The sequence below is a fragment of the Ascaphus truei genome, chromosome 6, assembly GCF_040206685.1.
Source record: "Ascaphus truei isolate aAscTru1 chromosome 6, aAscTru1.hap1, whole genome shotgun sequence".
NCBI classification, from domain to species: domain Eukaryota; kingdom Metazoa; phylum Chordata; class Amphibia; order Anura; family Ascaphidae; genus Ascaphus; species Ascaphus truei.
The window spans coordinates 102,234,753-102,256,627 of NC_134488.1; the positions used below are offsets into that span (position 1 = coordinate 102,234,753).

At 48.4% G+C, this 21,875-nt stretch overlaps 1 protein-coding gene across 3 annotated transcripts in view; it reads right to left on the reverse strand.

The window, feature by feature from the left end:
- Positions 1-21,875, reverse strand: part of KCNJ14 (potassium inwardly rectifying channel subfamily J member 14) — a 66,558-nt gene that overhangs the window by 3,153 nt on the left and 41,530 nt on the right. The window contains exons 3-5 of one of the 3 annotated variants that reach the window (XR_012802266.1): positions 11,439-11,504; positions 10,893-11,154; positions 7,270-9,239 (exon numbers count right to left, since the gene is read on the reverse strand). The exons of 1 other annotated variant lie outside the window; for it this stretch is intronic. Coding sequence is in view for 1 of the 2 variants with exons in the window: in XM_075605394.1 (XP_075461509.1) it covers positions 11,475-11,504 (30 nt within the window). In the remaining variant the exon portion in view is untranslated. Of the gene's footprint in view, positions 1-7,269; positions 11,155-11,438; positions 11,505-21,875 lie in introns of those variants that run through there. One more of the 3 variants, XM_075605394.1, reaches the window with a different exon arrangement.

A 21,875-nucleotide genomic window follows, 5' to 3' on the forward strand; every position in this document is an offset into this window, starting at 1 on the left:
GTAGAGCTTACAATCTAGTTGGAATGTTGGGAGACTTGCAGAGACAGCAGGTGAGGGGATAAGCGTAGTAGATGGCAGTGCTTGGGAGCAATGGTTGATAGGAGCGACTGTGGGCAGTGGTGGATTTGAAAATCTGATGCCCCATGTCATGGCTTCGTGTTGCCATGGTAACACAACATCATGGCGTCATTTGACGCTGCGACATCGCATTGCCAGGGCACCGAGATGCCGTATGACGTTGGTGACGTCCGCGGTGTCCTTTGACGCTGCGGTTCAGAAGCCAAAGGAGACCGGTCAGCTAATGAGAAGGCCGCAACAGCTAAGTGACTTCCCATCAGGCCTGAGAGCATGGCAAAAGTATATGGTGGCGGACATTTTTGCTGCCCTAGACCCGGACCTAATGGGAAATCCGTCACTGACTGTGGGTGTGGGACAGTAGCCATGATATTGCAATGCTTAATTTAAGAGGTGAGATTTAAGGTTTGTCTTAAAGGTGGGGAGAGAAGGTACTGAGGGTGAGGGTGTTCCACCGGTTAGGGGATGTGCGAGGGAAAAAGGTTTACGGCGAGAGAGAGCTGTAGCGGTGAAAGGAGTGGAGAGGAGACAGTTTTGGTAGAGCGCAGGAGATGAGCAGGGGCATAACGGGAAACCAAAGCCGATATGTAAGGAGGAGCAGATGAGTGGAGAGCCTCAAAGGTAAGAATGAGAACTTTGTAGGTGATCCGAAATTTGATGGACACTAGAGGGATTTAAGGAGGAGATGAGCAGAGAAAGTGAAATTATTCTAGCAGCAGAATTTTGGATAGATCCTTACCAGCCTCATCCTCTACTAAACTCATACGTGGAGCTATCTGAAAGTTTCCTATCTTGTCCATGTCTTGCACTACCTGGGAACAGTATTGCTCTTCTTAATGTGTGTGTGTATATATATAGAAGAAGCTGTCGGCGGGAGAAGATGATCAGCATGTAGATATCTATACATATATAATCGCCAAGCACGCCCACCCCGGTATCGATTGCCCACCTACATCAATTTACCAGGATTAGAGCGGAAGAAGCTGGCGGCGGGAGAAGACGATCACCATGTCGTGACCAGTAACAGGAGGTGTTTGATAGCTAGAGGCGGGCGGCGGATGCAGCAGCAGGAGACTATTCAGATCCATGTGAGCAGCAGGAGGAAAGTCGGTTAGGAGCGCGCCAGTGCAGTCTGACCCGGAGGTCTTCAGTGACTGAAGGTCGGACGGCAGCCGCCTTTTCTCCTGCTGCTCACATGGATCTGAATACTCTTCTGCTGCCTCCGCCGCTCGCCTCTTGCCATCAAGCGCCTATTACTGCTGCTCCCGACATGCTGATCGTCTTCTCCCACCGCCAGGTTCTTCTTCCACCCCCTGTCCTGCCGCTGCATCGCCAGCTCACAAAATCCACTCCCCCAGACGAGCGGGCAAGTGGATTTGTCGGGCACTATATGTGTGTGTGTGTGGATATATATATATCCACACACACACACACACCCCGTGTATATATACACACTGGACCCCATTATAACGCTGTCCTCGGGGTCCACAGATAGAGACCGCGTTATAACTGGGTAGAAAATGTTGCCTCACGAGGACTTACCGGCATCTGCAGCTCTCTCCTCCCTGCTTCAGGCTGTGCCCACGTGCGCATCACTTACTTAGAATTTCGAGCGCAGAGGAGGGTAACATGACACACACACCCTACACCATGTGGTATTTTTTTTAACATTCAATGTTTTATTGCTAACAGACACATACACACACCCCTACACCATGTGGGAGTTGACCATGAATACATTTTATATAATACACATGCAGGAATCGAACCCAGGACCTTTCATATGCTTGTACCAATTCCATACCTGCTAGGTCTGCAGGGAGGTCTCCAGGTTATCCTGACCTGTAAAGGACATCCTTATGTTTGTTTTTAGCATAGGGACAGTAACCCAGTTTAGGGCCTCCCAAGAAAGAAAGCTGACAGACTCTACTAAGGAGGGAGTAGTCGGTATCTGCAGGACTAGGAAGAGACTTGGGTGGGCTGCTGACAATTCCTAGACTAAAGGATATGGGTCTGCGTCACGCAGGGCAAAAGGCTGTTAAATGGGAGGAGCCACTACGTGACTCGTACTGCGAAGAGCTGGGAGAAAACTTTCGGATATGCTAAAGATGCCACATTCACAAAAGTTGTGTTCTTCATGTATGTCTATGAAGAGAATGCCTTACGTTCAATAAATTCAAGTTAAACGTTCCTTGCGCCCTTTTATTCTGCACCACTGCTTTATACAGGCCTGCACAAATCCAACTGCCCTGAGAGGATCCTAAAGCCTGTCCTGTTGACATAATCAGGTGAGCTGCTGAGCACTGACATCCCTTTAAGCAGGTCACAAACCTGTTTAGAGTTACAGAGACTGTTCTAACTACTCTCTTTTGACTGTACACTCTATCCCTCTTGCTGAGCTGGGGTAGGGGTGTTACACGTGCTAAATTTTAGCACATCTTTACTCCCAAAATGGGAGTAAAGGCGTGCTAAAGTTTAGCACCCTTTTGTGGATCTGGGCGTGTGTTTCTAACATAGCTGACTAGTTGATGAACTAAAAAGTTTTAGAAGTGGCCACCAGAGGTCAGTGTTAGCTTGATGCATTGCTGACTAATGGACTAATGAAAGAGACAGAAAAGCTGCAGGTGTCAAATAGTGTATGTGACCAGATCAGTGAAACGTCTATCAATGTCTTGATGGTACAACACGTAGAACAAAAGTGTTCCAATAATAGCACTCCGGTATACTCAACTATAAACATACACATTTTATTAAGAACGTCACATGAATGAACATATAAGTGAAAACAGTCCCTGACGCCACCCTATACAACTATAAATAGGGAGAGACCCTTATAAGATAATAACATGCATGAGCGAATTACATATGATCAGTATTGCCTCATATGAATAAACTAATTGAAAAAGAGGGTTTGAAATAAACCCTCTCCCCAATGAGGCCGTCTGGTCTAAGATACAAAAGTAGATGCAAAAGTAGACTACAGGTATAAATCATCTGCATCAATGACTGTAATATATAGCACAGCACACACAACCAGAATATAACCAAAGTTATAAAGAACACCTCTCTCCCTAAAGTCCCTGTTTGAGATGAAAGACAGCAATAACCATCACAGATGTAGAAAGGATTTAGACGTAACGGAGGGGAGTCCTAAGTGGAAAAAAATGTGTAAAGTACTTGATGTTAATATACTGCAGTGCTGTAGTGCTGCAATGAGTCAAAGCAAAGTCTAAATGTATGCAGATGAGATGCTTAAAAAGGCATCATGAAGTGTCCTGATATAAAGATACAACTGTTCCAGATTTGCACAAGTAAGCTCAGCAGTAGGTCACAATAGGGCATCAGGGAGCACACACAACGGCCCCGTCGATCGTTTCGCCCCTTGGCTTTGTCCGGGACAGGTGGAACAGGTGTATCTTTATATCAGGACACTTCATGATTTATATATATGTATATATTTTTTTTTAAATATATATATATCTTAATATATAAAATCGAATGGTTAGTGAGGTTAGTGCTATCTGCGGTGAATCTGATTGGTCCTCAGCCTCTGGCCAATCAGATTGCTGTGTGTGACGTCACCCAACTGCCACTCTCTTCCCCCTCGGCTCGACCGACACACACACACACACACACACACACACACACACACACCTCTCCCCGCTCCAAATCACCTCTCCCCCCTCCCCGCTCTAAATCACCTCTCCCCCTCCCCAGCGGCATCATCTCTCCCCCTCCCCAGCGGCGCTCCAAATCACCTCTCCCCCTCCCCAGCGGCATCACCTATCCCCCTCCCCGCTGCAAATCACCTCTCCCCCTCCCCAGCGGCATCACCTATCCCCCTCCCCACTGCAAATCACCTCTCCCCCTTCCCAGCAGCATCACCTCTCCCCCTCCCCGCTGCAAATCACCTCTCCCCCTCCCAGCGGCATCACCTCTCCCCCTCCCCAGCGGCGCTCAAACTCACCTCTCCCCCTCCCCAGCGGCATCACCTCTCCCCCCTCCCCACTCCAAATCACCTCTCCCCCTTCCCGCTCCAAATCACCTCTCCCCCTCCCCAGCGGCATCACCTCTCCCCCTCCCCAGCGGCGCTCAAACTCACCTCTCCCCCTCCCCAGCAGCATCACCTCTCCCCCCTCCCCACTCCAAATCACCTCTCCCCCCTCCCCGCTCCAAATCACCTCTCCCCCCTCCCCGCTCCAAATCACCTCTCCCCCCTCCCCGCTCCAAATCACCTCTCCCCCCTCCCCGCTCCAAATCACCTCGCTTCCCGCAGCTGCCACACGGCGCGTAAGATGGCGGACCCCCTTCCTCCCTCGCGGCGCCGAGTCAGAAGATGGCGGCGCCCGGAAGTACAGGTAGGTGTCGCTCCCCCACCTCCGGCGCCAAATGGAACTGAGAAAGGGCGCATCAACTGAGACGTGTGTGTGTGTGTGTGTGTGTGTGTCTCACTGTCCACTGCCCCCCCTCCTGTCCACTGCCCCCCCCTCCTGTCCACTGCCCCCCACTCCTGTCCACTGCCCCCCCCCTCCTGTCCACTGCCCCCCCTCCTGTCCACTGCCCCCCCCTCCCCCCTCCTGTCCACTGCCCCCCCCTCCTGTCCACTGCCCCCCCTCCTGTCCACTGCCCCCCCCTCCTGTCCACTGCCCCCCCCTCCTGTCCACTGCCCCCCCCCTCCTGTCCACTGCCCCCCCCCCCCTCCTGTCCACTGCCCCCCCCCCTCCTGTCCACTGCCCCCCCTCCTGTCCACTGCCCCCCCTCCTGTCCACTGCCCCCCCTCCTGTCCACTGCCCCCCCTCCTGTCCACTGCCCCCCCCTCCTGTCCACTGCCCCCCCCTCCTGTCCACTGCCCCCCCTCCTGTCCACTGCCCCCTCCCTCCTGTCCACTGCCCCCTCCCTCCGGTCCACTGCCCCCCCTCCTGTCCACTGCCCCCCCTCCTGTCCACTGCCCCCCCCTCCTGTCCACTGCCCCCCCTCCTGTCCACTGCCCCCCCTCCTGTCCACTGCCCCCCCTCCTGTCCACTGCCCCCCCCTCCTGTCCACTGCCCCCCCTCCTGTCCACTGCCCCCCCCCTCCTGTCCACCGCCCCCCCCCTCCTGTCCACCGCCCCCCTCCTGTCCACCGCCCCCCCCCCTCCTGTCCACCTCCCCCCCTCCTGTCCACCTCCCCCCCCTCCTGTCCACCCCCCCCCTCCTGTCCAGTGCCCCCCCCCCTCCTGTCCACTGTCCGTCCCTCCTGTCCACTGTCCGTCGTCCCCCTCCTGTCCACTGTCCCCCCCTCCTGTCCACTGTCCCCCCATCCTGTCCACTGTCCCCCCCCCCCCCTCCTGTCCACTGTCCGTCCCCACCCCCTCCTGTCCACTGTTCATCCCCCCCTCCTGTCCACTGTTCGTCCCTCCCCTCTGGGGAACACGGAGGGAGAGAGAAGGGAGCGGGAAATTTTACTCACGGGCAACGCCAGGTCTCTCTCCCCGTCGCCGCTACAACTCACCTCTCTCCCTCCCCGCCGCCGCTCCAACTGGAACAGATGTCGGCGCCTGGAAGGACCCCCTTCCTCCCTCGCGGCGCCCAGTGAGAAGATGGCGGCGGCCGGAAGTACAGGTAGGTGTCGCGTGTGTTGCTCCCCCACTTCCCCACCCCCCCACTTCACCCCCCCCCTACCTACCCCCCCCACCTACCCCCCCACCTCCCAGAGCACGCTCTCTACGGCTCAACATCCCCAAGGAGCAGGAGGAGGGCGGCAGGGACTTAATGTTGCTAGGTGAGGAAATGCAGGGGGAGGAATCCATGCCTTTGAGGTGCCCCCCCCTGCCTTTGATGCCCCCCCCTGCCTTTGACGCCACCCTCCCCTCTCCCTTTGATGCCCCCCCCTCCCTCTGACGCCCCCCCCCTGCCTTTGACGCCCCCCCCTGCCTTTTACGCCCCCCCCCTGCCTTTGACGCCCCCCCCCTGCCTTTGACGCCCCCCCCCCTGCCTTTGATGCCCCCCCCTGCCTCCGGCCAACGCCGGGTATACACACACCTCTCCTCCCCCCCATCACACTCACCTCCCTCTCCGGCGCTGACTCCCCTCCCCGGCGCTCACTCCCCCTGCCTTTCACGCCCCCCCTCCCTGCCTCCGCCCAACGCCGTGTATACACACACACCTCCTACACCCCCATCACACTCACCTCCCTCCCCGCCGCTCATTCACCTCCCTGGCGCTGACCCACCTCCCCTCCCCGCCGCTGACTCACCTCCCCTCCCCTGACTCCCCTCCCTGGTGCTCCCCTCCCCCCCTGGTGCTCCCCTCCCCGGCGCTCCACTCACATCACCTCCCACACACTGACTGACACACACACACGCTGACTGACGCACACACACGCACACTAACTGACGCGCGCACACACACTGACTGACACACACACACTGACTGACACACACACTGACTGACACACACACACTGACTGACACACACACACTGACTGACACACACACACTGGCTCACACACACACACACTAACTGACGTGCGCACACACACACACACACTGACTGACACACACACTGACTGACACACACACTGACTGACACACACACTGACTGACACACACACTGACTGACACACACACCGACTGACACACACACACCGACTGACACACACACACCGACTGACACACACACACCGACTGACACACACACACCGACTGACACACACACACCCCCACACACACACACTGACTGCCGCACGCGCACACACACACCCACACACACACACTGACTGCCGCACGCGCACACACACACTGACTGACTGCCGCACGCACACACTGACTGACGCGCACACAAACCCTGACTGACGCACACACGCACACACTGACTGAGGCACACACTGACTGTGTGTGCGTCAGTCAGTCTGTGTGTGTTTGTGTTTCTGCCTCAGACTCACTGACGCACGCGCAAACACACAGTGACTGACGCACACACGCTACATGAAGCTGTAAAGGAGGGGGGGGGGACTGGATTGATGTGAATGGGGGACAAACAGAGAGAGGGGGGAGGAGAGAGAGAGGAACGGGAACATTACATCCCGGGCAACGCCGGGTCTCTCAGCTAGTATATATATATATATATATATATATATATATATATATATATATATATATATATATATATATATATATAAATTATTATTCAATTATTTATTTATTTTTTCCCCTCAAATCCTTATCTCACTGGCGGGAAGGTGGCAACGGGTGTTAAGGAAGATGTACAGTGGCACTTCCCCATACTGTGAAAGCTTGAACAATATATCAGGCTAAAGTGGGAAAGGTACTTGCCAACATGAAAATGAGGCCATCATGGCAAGTAAGGTCTCAAACCCCAAATACGAAACACACCAAAAAGCAATGGCCCTTATTCTCCGGAGGCTGGATTGTCCCTGGGCTTGACGGCATACAGGAAGACGGAATGAGGGCAGAGTGCTAAGATTCCCTGGATTTTAAACAAATACTGTCATTCAAACATAGACCAGGCTACCTACAACTGCCGGACTCTCTTCAGAGAACTCGAAGACGAACTTGAAAATATTTAATGGGATATTGTTGGCCTTAGTGTTTTTAGAAGAAAAAAGGAAGGCCTCATTGGGCTCAAAAGTGGATACTTATTCTATTACAGAGGTATAAATAATGAAAGAATCAGTGGAGTTGGCTTCATCATTAACAAGAGATGGAGAAACAACATAGTGGAGTATGAAAGCTCATCAGAAAGAGCCGCCAGAATCATCATTCGGTTAACAAAGAGATACAGGCTTCAAATAATCCAATTGTATGGTCAAACATAGAGTTATGCAGTCACTGAAGTAGAATACTTCTACCATGAAATCAAATAACTTAACACCAATGGAAATTGTCACCTCGATATCGTTATGGGAGATTTTAATGAATAGATTGGTGCCCATCAGAAAGACACAAAAATCAGTTGGTAAGTATGGTTACGGTAACAGGAATGAATGTGGGGACAGATTGGTATAATGTGCAGAATGTGAAAAGATCTACATCATGAATTAATTCTTCAAGAAGAATCCAAATAGAAAATGGACATTGGGGGGACCCAATGGAGTCAGGAATGAAATTGACGATCTCCTAACTAACTAGAAACACATTATTGCCGTGTAACTTTCACTTCCCGGCTCCTAGGGAGTTTACATCAAATGTCTCTTAACTTGCTCAGAGTTGATTACCTTGTCAGGGTGCTGGATTCGTGCAGGCTGGGCATTGATAATGCAATGATGGACGCCAGGAACTTTATTTATAGTAACAGCATCTTTTATTAATCACCAACGATAAAGTCTCATTTACATGGTACACATCACTTATTGTATAGTATCATCACTGTTATCTGTATGTGCTGCCTGTATCTTCTTCCCTAGCTGCCCCCTACCTTGGCACGCTAGGAAGATGCTGAGGACTAACGCCTGTTACCTAAAGGATCCCTCTGCTCTATAGCGTAGATAGTGCCCCATCTCCTTTGGGCCTCTGTCGGGCCTTGTACTTCTATCTCTCTGTCTGTGATCAGTACCCCCATCTCGGGTACTAAATGCCATCACGTGGCCTTGGTGAGAGTCGGCTATTGACCCTCTGATTGGGCTGGTCCAACTATGCCTCAGGGCTGCGGCCTTGGAAGCCTTCTCTGTGCATAGGCTGCCTCTATGTGAACCTTTAGAGTAGTGTGGAGCCAATCCTGGGAACGCGATCTAAACAGGCCACTGTCCCTAACTAGAAAACAATAAACGGAAATAATGTTTCTCAGTTCAGTATCCCCAGCGATATATTGAAAGTGTTTTTTTACTCAGAAGACCCGTCGTGTCCAGTGTCCAACCTCCATGAGCGTGCTTCCAACGAGGATGGCGAAGACAAGAAAATCCAGCTGAAAAGCAGGAACGTGAAGGTGCTCAGCTCCGTATATGAAAAAGGGCTAGAAAGCACTGCTGGTTAAAAATGTTTTATTGGCACCTGCAAGATCTGTATGGCAGCATGAAGCAACAAACTGTAACACGTTTTGCACCCCAGACGCTTTGACCAAGTGCCTGGAGGCGCGAAAAGCGTTTGTTTCTTTTGCATTCACAGTGAGATCCTGCCTCTTCAACTCCTCCTGGGATCTGACCTTCTAGAAGCTCTATATATATATATCCTGCAATTACATTAAAAAGAAGACAAAAACAATCAACATCAATAACCTTAAGGAAAACAGCAGAGAATTCCAACTAGAACTGATAAATCTCTTCAGCATGCTCAAAATGCACGAGGACACTTTGAGAAACGATTATGAAGAACTTTTGAAGATTGTAGTTGAAAGCGCAGATCTCAGACACGCTATTAGAGAATTTCACAATATAATTACAGGGCTCCTTAAAAAAAAAATTGGAAACCACTGATCTATCTGTCTCTGTCTATCTATCAATCATCTATCTATGTATGTATATATCGGTGTATCCATCTATTATTTATCTATCATCTAATTAAGATTTAATTGACTATTGGGGTATGTTTCATTGAGCTAAATAGGCAAACCCCTCCCTTAATTGTTATTCAATTGCATGTGAATAGAATATTTAAGACAGACTTTCTTGGCTGTGAAGCCATTTGGCTGTGTGTCCCATCTTAAGTGTCCCAGTTAAAGTGTGTGGCAGAGTTTAAATTGGAGGTGAAGATTGGAGGAAGATCGGGACTCTGCACAACACCTTTGCAACTGTGAGAACTTAACATTCAAAAAGCTGTGATTCCTCCAATAACTTGGAATCTCTCCTCCTGCATCTCACTATGCCCTCCCTATTGCTTTTTCTGTTTACTGTTTCCTCACTCCTTGGTGAACGTCTCTGTTCTCGCCAACTTCCCCACTCCCCGCTGCACCATTATTTATACACCTCTCTACCAATAACTTCTTTACTCCTCAATAAAAAGCGCCCCCACAAATCCTCTATTCACACCCTCTATCTTCTCCTTCCTGCTGCTGTGGATCTCCCCTAAGCATGAAGCAAGACATACACACCTGATTTCACCCATGCCTCCCTGACATCTCTTCCCCTGTAAAGTGTGTTAACCCTGAAGTTATTTGACTAACCTTAAAACTTGCCCCACAAATCAAGCATCCCAATAGTCTGCACTCATGGCTACTGTCCCACACTCAGTCACTCCTACCAGAAATTGTGACCAAGCACTGCCATCTACAGCACTTATTCCCTCACCTACTGTCTCTGTACGTTCCCCATCAAACCTCTTAGATTGTAAGCTCTTCGGGCAGGGATTTCCTTTCCTATTGTCTGATTTTGCTGCACTTATTGTATTATTATAATTCCCTGTACTGTATTCTTTGTGAAGCGCTGAGTACACTTTTGGCGCTACATAAATAAAGACATACAATACAATCTACCTATCATATATCTATTATGTATGTATCTGTGTATCTATCTATCTATCTATCTATCTATCTATCTATCTATCTATCTATCTATCTATCTATTATCTATCAATCTATGTATCGAATAGGTGTATGCTCACAATCACAGGCCTCCTTAGCTCAGTAGTCCTAAATATAAATTGATTTTTTTATGCCTGACAAATATTTGTTTCTTAGCTTTTGGAATGAATATGTAATATTGTTGTATGAAGTGTATTAACCTGTTTAAAGTTGTCTGGGCTAAGCAGAAAAAGTTAATTTTCTTGTTGAGACACAGCTTGTAGATCAAGGAGGCTTATTAATTTAACTGCAATAGTGCCGATCGGGGCACTCTCACGCGGAAACTGCAATTGAAGTCAATGGAAGTAAGCTCCCAAATCTCCTGACCTTAACACCCTCAGCAATTTTCCACCAGCTTCTAAAATGGGAGATGGTTCTTAGCTGCCTTCCAGAGCTGGATGGGATAAAATCTTCTGCCTTTCTGCGCCCACTTGAGGGTGAAATACCTTCCGCGCGCCTGACGTCAAGCACCTTTCAATAAACACCTCGACGATAAGTCGCAAGAATTTTGCCCTGTCACCTCTGCTCGTGTTGTGCATCAGGGAGAACAAGTTCTGCTCCATCTTCTCATAGCTCTATTTATAGCTATCTAAAAGAAAACGAAAAAACACAGGATAAGCATCTGTTCTCCAAGAGGCTAAGGGTGGGTGTGAGTTTCAGGAAAGTGGACCAGGCACCACTGGCAGAATGCCACCTGCAGTCCTAGTATAGATATTGTGTTGAAATGTCTTCACACCGCGTAAATGATGAACTTATCGTTCTTTATCATGCGCCAACTCTACAAGTATATTACTATCCTAATCCTAAGAGCACTACATACTCAGAGCATGCTGCATTCAAGAATGACACGCAGTATAATGTGAAACCATTTACCTTTTTACAGCTGCAGTATTTCCAGGACTCGTCTTTCTATTGAATATTCTCCTTGCCTCGGATTACCTGGTCATTAAGGCACAGACAATTCAGTGGTAATCAAATCAGCCAGTTTCGTCAGTGGGTTTTTGCAAAGATGCAAAGTTGTCGTATGTGACATCACCAGTTAGGGCTAAAGTCAGAATATTGTCCTAAAAAAACTCACAAATTTTACTGATATATATATATATATATATATATTTTAAGACATTCATTTTGCTACTTTGCTTTCTTTATTTATTTATGATCATATGGTCGAAACAGCTGCCTGTGAGTAGGTTTAATGGCCATGCACTTTAACCCGGGCTGTGCAGAAAATCTGTGTAATACGGCAGGCATAAGCTTATGGGGGTCCATGTTTAAAAGGGAAAAGAAGCAAAGAGTGACTCACTGTGAGTGCTCATTTGCATGTCATTACCCAGAATCCTTGGCTGCAGTGGAGATCATGGGGAAAGGCAGGTTTGTGGATCTGTCTGTTGATGGACTGGGAGAGGGTACAGTGCTGCTTTGTACAACAATAGCTGTTTATAGCATAGGGTAAACCAGGGTTGCACAAACAGTGGGTGGCGTGAGATTTTTTTTGGGGGGTGCGGCAGTTACAGAGGCCCCACACTCTTCCCCAAAGCATTTGTAGGAGAGGGAGTGGCTCAGTGACTAAAGACACTGACTGGCACTGAGTTTGAAGTAGGCGAACCTGGTTCAATTCCTGGTGTCGGCTCCTTGTGACCTTGGGCAAGTCACTTTATCTCCCTGTGCCTCAGGCACCAAAAACATAGATTGTAAGCTCTACAGGGCAGGGACTGTGTCTGCAAAATGTGCCTGTAAAGAGCTACGTAAAACTAGCAGCGCTATACAAGAACATATTATTATTATTATTTATTATTTAAATTAAATGCTGGGGGCGCGCACGCGAGACCTCTGTAACTCACTGTTCTTCGGCAGCTTCTGGCAACATGTAACCATGGCAACATGCCGTCAAATGACGCCGCAGGGTCACATGACGTTGTGATGTCAAAAGATGGCAGAGAACAGGTCAGGAGGGTCGCGAGCAAGGGGGGGAAGAGCAGATGGGGGGACGCACACTGAAAAGTTTGTGCACCCCTGGAGTAAACGACTGCATGTTGGATATTGTTTAGGCAGTTCCCATGTACACTATCCAAAGGAGTAAGCCAACCGTAAATGTGAAATGTATGTCTGATAATAGTTGAGATAAACATTTTTAACACTCTCCATAAATACGCTCCATTTCCTTTATATTATAAACCATCATAAACCATGGTAATAGTAGATTGGTCAGCCTATTTTTTAGGACATTTAACCTGGAAACATGCATGGAGACATAAAGCTCCTTTTTAAAGTATGAAGAAACAGATACCTAGGCGCTAATGGTGGGGGGCTAACCCATGGGAATAAAGTGTGTGATAAAAGAACAGTGACGGTGAGTGGCTCAAACCTGATATAAACCCTTTTAAGATTATAAAGATAATGTGAACAAAAACTAACAGGGGAACACTTAATACCCTCTAATGTGTGGTGCTATAAATGATTAATAAGACTATAGATGTGTCAGAGACAAAAGATGTATGACAAAATGTAGCAAACAATAAAACTGGAACAACCTACCAGAGACTCTCACATCCACCACCAGTTTAAATTCTTTCAAATCTAAGGCTGTCTCACACTTTAATCTGGTCTGTAACTGTTTCATACGCCCATAATATATATTATCTTTAACTGTGCATGCAATGTCTTGTATATAATGTATACCCTGTTCATTTATGTAACTGTATTTGTAACCATCTATTATTTGTCCTAACTCTATGCCCAGGACATACTTGAAAACGAGAGGTAACTCTCAATGTATTACTTCCTGGTAAAATATTTTATAAATAAATAAATAATAAATAAATGTAGACACTATGCGATAAATGGAAATAAATGTGACTGTGATAGAGGATCCTGGAAAATAATTCCTTCATAGGATCCCAGGGGACCAGCTGGAATGTTCAGGCTTCTTTCTCAGACATCATAGAATGAAGAAGAGAGAAAAGGATACTCATAGTGCAAATCAATCAAGTTTTTATTTCTTTTGACGTCATTATCCTGGTCGGCTGTGTGTCTGGGTCTCCCCCGCTAGTACAAGCCTGTAGTTTAATGGCAAGAGCTCACCTGTACCTTAGGGTGGTTAGTCTTTCTATTTACTCACCATGGCTTATCACATTTTGTATTTGCATTTAGTTTAGGCAGTTGGACAGCCTCAGTGTGGCCCTCGAAGTCTCTCAGATAGAGATTTGCAGTCTCCGTGCCGAGCTGGAAATCTTCCAGAAAGTATTTCACAGTCTAGATACAGAGTGGGAGATCTTATAGAAAGAGAGTTCATACTTTTAATATAGAGCTGGATGTCTCTCGCCAGGAGGTTAACAGTTTCCGGACAGAGTTGGACATATCGCAGAACAAGGTTTATACTCTCCGCATAGAGTTGAATGCCTCACACCAGGAGATCAGCGGTCTCCACACAGAACTAGAACATTCTAAAAAGGCATTTCATAGTTTAGCTGTGGAGCTGGAAGTCTCAAAAAGAGGTTTGCAGTCTTAGTACGGATCTTGAAGTCTCTCAGAAGGAGTTTCAGGCCTCAACCTAGAACTGGATGTCTCACGCCAGGAGACCTGGATGCGTTACGCCAGGAGACCTGGAGTTTCAACTTAGAAGTGCATACATGGAAGGAGGATTACGAGAAGGCCCTGAAGTTATAGAGACTGTGGAAGGAAAGAATAGAAACCTGACAGATGAGGTTTCAAATCTGGTTGACCCAGCCAGTAAAGAAGTTCAGGAGAAGCAACAACTCCAACGAGGAAAGTTGGAAGTACAGATAGCACTGATAGAAGCAGAGGGTGCTCGTCACCAGGAAAAAAGCAAATCCCTTTGTCTGCACTTGGAACTCTCTCAGATCAGAGCAGAATGAAAGAGAAGAGAAGCGTGCTAACCCTCCAAAAATATGGCCAATTAGAGTGGATAAAAACCCCGCCCAGGTTGAACCACCCGCGATTATTGCTACTGAATCCAATACAGGTGGTCACCATAGTCTGTGAAGAAAAGATGGCCCGACGCATGAAAAAACCCACGGCCAAGCAGTTAAATGAAGAGTTGCTAAATGGAAAGAGGAGCTTAAGAGAAGAGTTCTTCGCAGAGGTGATGAAGCTAAGCACATCATGGAAATACTGTGCTTGGGGAAAAGTCCTCTGAGCGACTAAAGCGCACTGATTTCAAGCACCTTCTGGAAGAGAGACTAGTTATCTGAAGAAAGATCTCCAATCCCAGCGTGGAGGTTCTCTCCCTCCACCCATTCTCATTGGAGCTGCAGGTACATCTCAAGTGAGAGTGGAGGGATGGGCTTCAGCCGTGGCTAGCACAAGCTACCCACAAACAGGGGAGGTATGTGACAGGCCCTAAACCCCAGTCTAAAAGAGCTTCAACAGAAAACGTGTATGGGTTTGATAAGTTCAGCAGGGAGATGGTTAGTTGAAGCTTTAGACAATTAACCAGTCTCCACCTGGATCATCAGACAGGTAGAAAAGCCTCCTGCTTGAACTGCAAGGGATCTCTCTAGCACATGGAAGGTGTTTGCTGACAGAGGGATCCCATGGAATCAGCCCCTCTATTCCATGACATAGCGGCCACTGGAACCTGCCATAGGGTGCCCCTCACAGACACCAACCCAGACCTGAGGGAAAGAGCCCCAGTCTTTGGGTCAGAGACTGGTAAGAGGCCTAGCCTCCCAGTCCAGCAGATAGGGACTGGGAGAGTGAGTTCGCCATTACAAAGTAGCCTTTATTGAAAACAATTGACTACCCCACAGTGAGTGTTAATACTTTATTTTATAGAACATATGTGTATATTGACTTAATAAAGGTTATATTTTACTGTTCATTCATCATTTCATTGTACATTTTTACACACTGGTGTACACCATATATAGGAGTTCTTTGTTGGTGTGTCTCTCTCTTCACACCTCATTTGCCCCCAATAACGCCTCCTCGGTAGCGCCCACATCACGATTCTCAGGTTGAGTGAGGTATCTCTGCTATCTGTGGTTTGGGAATTGTAAAGAAATTAGGGAAAACAATAAAAATAAGCAAAACAATATTTTTTTTCAATATTTGGGCAAACTCTTTGAAGTTTAACATTTTTCGTAAAAGGTTGTGCAACGTTTTTTTTTGTTTGTTCATGCTCTAAAGTTTGCCCAGTTTATTAAAAAAAACATTAAAAAGAGGAAGAAACTAAAAGGAAAATGAACCAGGTTTTGGCTCCAATTTTGATTGAATTTCGAAAGCTCCTTCCGATGCTCAACTTTACCTTCTGACCGAACTGCGAAGTTCGCAAAGTTTAGATTTCGAAACTGCAAACCTGCCCATCCTTATGCTTTGTTTTTGCTTCTCATCCAAATTGTGCTGCAGAAGGGAGCTTAATACATGATAACAATAGTAATATTAATAAAAATGGATATCTAGAAATCTCTTGGTTTTTAAATGAAGACTACAGATGTAGCAGATATAATTGCACCCACTAGCACTGGGCTGTCAAGCCCGCGGCCCGCTCAGCAAGTTGCAGACCTTAGGCTAAGGCCCCGCAGCCTCAGACCACGCGCCCGCACTGCAGGCAGGCAGCGCGTGGAGAGCCACTTGACCGCTATATGCGGTCTGTAGGGAGTGGGAGCTGGTGGGGCGTGGTTTGAGCAGGGGGTTCTCCGTGCTGTCCCCCCCATCCCCCGTCGGTCCATCCGTCCCCCCATGTGTACTGAGCACTGGGGTGTGTGGGGGGGACAGCAGCCCAGCACTGAGTGAGCCGGTTTTCGCGGGGGGGGGGGGCGCGGGGAAGGGTTAATGGAGCACCCCGCTGCAGGTGTCTGGCTGGGGAAGGGTTAATGGACTGGAGCAACGTTTTACAGGTCTGTGGCAGGGGAAGAGTTAGTGGAGCAACCCCCCCCCCCCCCCCACATATCCCATCCATCTGCTGCTGGCCGCAACCTCCCCAGCACTCGCAGCCTGAAACGGGCACCGGAGCTCTAGACAGCTTCCCTCCTCCCCCTTGCCCCATCATTGGCTCCCTGCCGCAGGACGTGACGCGTCGCCGCTTGGGATCACGATCCTCGTGTATCCCCTGCTGGCTGACGCGTTGCAGTGCGCAGCGAGCCTTGCAGGGAGGGGGAACTAGGGCCGACTCAGGAGGAATTCATGTTCGGTGAGTGACACGCACGCGGCCGCTTGCGCCGTCGGAATCAGCGGGACCCCGGCCTTACAGACGCTGTGCGGGAACCCTGCAGAGTGTAGACGAGACTGCAGACCATGTGTCACACTGCATGGGAGCCTCAACAGAGTCCCCATCACCCAAATCGCCCCTATCACCCCACATTACTCCCCCAGATTGCATCACAGCCCCAAACAAACACCCTCCAGATTGCCCCACATCCCCACCCAATCGCTACACAGCCCCAATCAAATACCTGATTGCCCCACATCACACACCAAATTGGTAAGAAAGAGGAAGGATGGAGAGAGGGGATGGGGGAGAGAGAGGGGGGATTGGGGAGAGAGAGAGTGGGTTGGGGGAGAGGGGGCAATGGGGGGAGAGAGAGAGGGGGATGGGGGAGAGAGAGAGAGGGGGGGATGGGGAAGAGAGATGAGGGAGCGGGGTGGAGGGAGAGAGAGAGTATGAGGATGAGAGGGGATGGGGAAGAGATACCTGCAAAGCTTACATATATTTAATAAGGAAAGCGCAAGAAAAAAAGTGTAAGTGTGTAGGTTATATATTTATGTTATTTTTTTCCTGGTGCGGCCTGAGTCTTGCAGTTGGACTTAAGAATTGCCCACCCCCCCCCCTCCCCCCAAGCTGTTTTGAGTTTGACGGGCCTGTACTAGCGCATTCCTGAGGGGGAAATAGTATGTTAGCTCCGCCCCCTTTCCACGCACGACTGATTCAAGACAATGGCTTCTTATGTCCCACAGCAACAGGCATGGGAGTGCAACACCGTCTGATATATCTGTATACATTCAAACTAAAAGACTATTGGGCAGGTGTGCAAACTATGTACGGTGCTAGATCAGGAGTCATAAGGTAACCTACACCATGCAGTGCCTAATTGGCCACAGTAGTAGCAGAATATCTTACTTTGGTAGTGGTTTAAGTCCAGGTATGAATATATAGACCCCTATATATGTGTGTGTCATATATATATATACTAGCTGATATACCCGGCGTTGCCCGTGATGTAATGTTCTTCCCCCCCATCCTCCCTCTCAACTCCCTTCCCCCCCCTCTTCACAGCTGTTCAGGCTTCCCCCCCTTCTCTCCTGACTCCCTCCCCCCCCTCTCTCCTGACTCCCTCCCCCCCCTCTCTCCTGACTCCCTCCCCCCCCTCTCTCCTGACTCCCTCTCCCCCCCCCTCTCTCCTGACTCCCTCTCTCCCCTCCCTCTCCTGACTCACTCTCTCCCCCCCCTTTCTCCTGACTCTCTCCCCCACCCTCTCTCCTGACTCCCCCCCCTCTCTCCTTACTCCCTCCCCCCTCTCTCCTAACTAACTCCCCCCCCCCCCCTCTCTCCTGACTGAATACCACCCCCCGCCTGTCCGCTGTGCACCGCCATCTTACCGGGGGCAGCTGCAGGAGGAAGGGGGTCCTTCCAGAGGCTGCCTGCCCACTTCCTGTCCCCCCGCCGGGGAGGGAAGTGAGCATTGGCGGCTGGGGCAGGAGGGCCGCGCCGCGCTTTCCCTCCGTCCGTGAGCCGGTGGGGGGGAGGGAGAGGGGGAGAGAGAGAGAGAGTTGGGTGACATCATAGAGCCACCAATCTGATTGGCCAGAGGCTGAGGACCAATCAGATTCACTGCAGCTAGTACCAACCTTTCGGTTTTATATATTAAAATACAATCACACAGCAATTTATAGCATCATATTTACAGACTTCCTCAGAGCAGCACATCATGTTTCAAATATTGGTCCGAATTTGCTCTCACTGTCAGTATTTGATCTGAATGTCGCTTGATCCATATTCACCTACTGTAGCTATCACTGGCTTCATCTTGCAGTTCTCTAGTCTTTCTGTGTAGTGAAAGCCTGGCACACAGACTGCCAGTCTAGACCCTGCCTCTAATAAGCATATACCACGTCTGCCTTAGAGGGCACTCTGTACCGGACCGCAAGATAATAATGCTGAAGATTGTCTTTGGGAATTGGTGGAATGTTTTGACGTTAAGCAGATGGGATTAGTGATTGAAACTGTGTCATTTTAATCTCTGTTCCCCCAGCTGGAAAGCCAATCTGCTCGCTCTCTCTTGCTCTCTCTGTGCTTTAACCTTGAGCTGTCTTGTTGCCTTTGTCTAGGCAAACTGGGAGGGGAGATATGTAGATAAACTAAAATCATTACCGATCATAAGGAGAACACCTGCCAGTTGGATGGTTTCATCAGTTTGCTTGTGTTACACAGCGTGGGACAGGTAAAGAACTTTCATATCACTGGAGTAAAGCACTATGAGGCAGGCTATGCAAATATGGTATAAATCAGGGGTGGCCAACTCCAGTCCTCAAGGGCCACCAACAGGTCAGGTTTTAACGATATCCCTGCTTCAGCACAGGTGGCTCAATCAGTGCCCCTGGTATAAACACAGAGCTGTGTAACTTGAATGTTTTAACACTTACTGTAACTCAAAGGTATATTCCATTTCATAGAGTTTACGACCATTCATCATTCTGTGATTTTTTAAAGAGTAAAGAGAGTTCATAATCATCAATTGAAGTACAAATAATGTTTTGTAGCTAAGTGGAACTGAACCTTTAAGTAGATAATTTTTGTGCAACTATACTAGTTATGTATAATTGTATTTATATAGCGCCAAGAATGTACGCTGCGCTTTACAAAATTGCATTATAAGGTCTATAAATGACAAATAATAGGGATAACGTTTCATATAATGGGTAATACCACTCAATCAAAGCAGCTTTGTGCTACAAAAGTACAGTTCACTTCAATCTCAAGTTTCATTGCATCTTTTAGTTAATGAATGTGATGTTAGGATGTGTAGCCAAGTAACCCCTGGCTACTAATTTCTCTGGCCCCCCCAGCACCGTATGTCCCAGTAAAGAGAGGGCAATGTTGGGAGTAAATCCTTCAGGGCTGGTTATGTTATTGTATTCAGGATTAGCCTGGCACTACAAGGGCCTATGCCTGATAGGAGGCCGGTTACAAGCCACTCCCCTGGGAATGTGACAAATTTAAAGGAATAAGTGCGCAACTAAATTAAAACTCAAAATGTTATTAAGTGTAACTAGTGACAATGTATAGAGTGCAAATGCTAATACCCTTAAACTCACACCTGTGAATAGTGAATTAAGTAAAAAAAAACATACAACACAGTGTACGTTTCAGAGAGCGTCTGCAGCTGTACCGTGGGGTGGCTCAGCACCCCTTGCACTACAGAGAATCGAAAAACAGAAGAAACAGCGCAATACGCTCATCGTGAAGTATATCAATACAAATTTATAATTAAAAAGGGTAAGTATTCTGCGTACATAAAATCAGTAGATCATAGGCATGTCATGTGATCATTGTGACGATGGGGAGGATTTGGCCCGGGATTAAAGGGGTTACACCCCAATTGGCCACCCTCTAACCTCACCAGGGAGACAAGGGGTTAACTAGGCTGAGGTCCAGAAATGTGATGTAACCCTTGTTATGACATGAAAATGTGTATTCCCCTGTTCCCATGCTTTATTATAATATCTGGTTTAATCAGTGTCTGCATCACACACACACTAGGACCCATCTGGGAGCACAAGGGTTAATAGTTGTATAGTGATTATAGCCCTTTGTGTAATTTTCCCGCCTTTTCAGGCACCATTTTGCAGGGTCCCATAGGCCGCCATTGGGCCCCATGTATTTCAATGGCGAATCTTGCTGTTTGGGTCCTGTTTCCTGAGAAGACCAGCAGATGGCGTCCGAGAGGAGGAGCGGCGGTTTCCCATTGTAAGTCAATGGGCCCATTGACTTCAATGGAGAATCCTCGAAAGAGCTTTCCAGGAACGAGTTGGCTGCCGTCCAAACCGCAAAACCGCAAAGCGAATACATTTTCAATAGGAGAGCTTTGATCACTTAGCAGTCAAGTTCAACGACAAGTGGCGTGGGAATAAACAGTTCTAGAGCACCTAGGAATAAAATTATTTTTGCCCCTAGTTCCTAGACCTCCCCCCACTCGACCACCACCTGGTCCCCGAATCCTGGACCCCCGATAAGGATCGAACCGAGAAGAGCGAGTCGCGCCATAGGTTCCAATGGCGGCGGCAGAAACAGCTCAAGAAAACGGCTAAGTGTCAAAAGCTGAAATTTGGGAATCCATAGCTCCGGTTCCGGAGGGTCCAGAGGATCAGGGTTTGGGGTATCTGTAGTCACTGCTCCGGCATCGCTGCAGAACCATCCTTGACCCTCTTGGACCAACCCGACGGAGTATGGACCCCCTTGAAAGTTCGGGACTTTTTCCATAGACTCCAATGGCGGCCAATCTCCATTGACCGGCTATGGCGGAAAACCCCCATTGACTTCAACGGCGGCGGCGCCCCGTTGAAAGTCTATGGCGGCGGATTCCCATAGCTGCCAACGGCGGCGGTTTGCCATTGAAAGTCTATGGCGGTGGAGCCCGTTGTTTTCAATGGGGATTTAGTGAAAAACCGTGATTTAATTTACAGCAGAGTTTTTTGTATTAAAATAGGAAACGGTTTAAGGTGTATTTGTGTAACTCCAGTTCCGAAGGTCGTAGCAAGTCGCAAATTGGACCCTAGGGTGTCCCAGTTCCGGCATTGAGAACTGGGAAGTTTGGACCTGCTGGGCCCAACGGAACCGGATATTTTAATATGTTTGTATTTTATCTTTAATACTGTGTCCCAAGGTATGGATAAAAACCAGAGGAAATTCCCTTGGCCATCAGGTAGCAGATGGTCAGAGAAGCGTCCCAATGTCTAGAATTTAAGTGCTGTTCAAAGGAGTTTATCACCTACACTGTTTACAGGAGGGCGGAGATGACTCAAACCAGAGCAGGCTATAAGTGTCCCATTTCACACCTTACAACAAAGGGTTTCCTGCCAGATATTCCGTTTGGTAGACTGGCTGACATTCCTGATGCAAATGTGGGATTACAGAAATGAGACCCCAGAGTGCTACTGCGCATGTGCCAACTAGCAGGGGGGCATGGATCAAAATGTGTTCCCATGTTAGTGAGTGGCTAGAGGTAATTGAAAACCAATCACCTGTACTTAATGTTAAGGATAGGGTTACAAAACATATATAATCTGTGGTCAACCCTTTATCCTGTGTCTGTTCTATACCATCTTGATTGCTGAGAGAAACGCTATGCAATG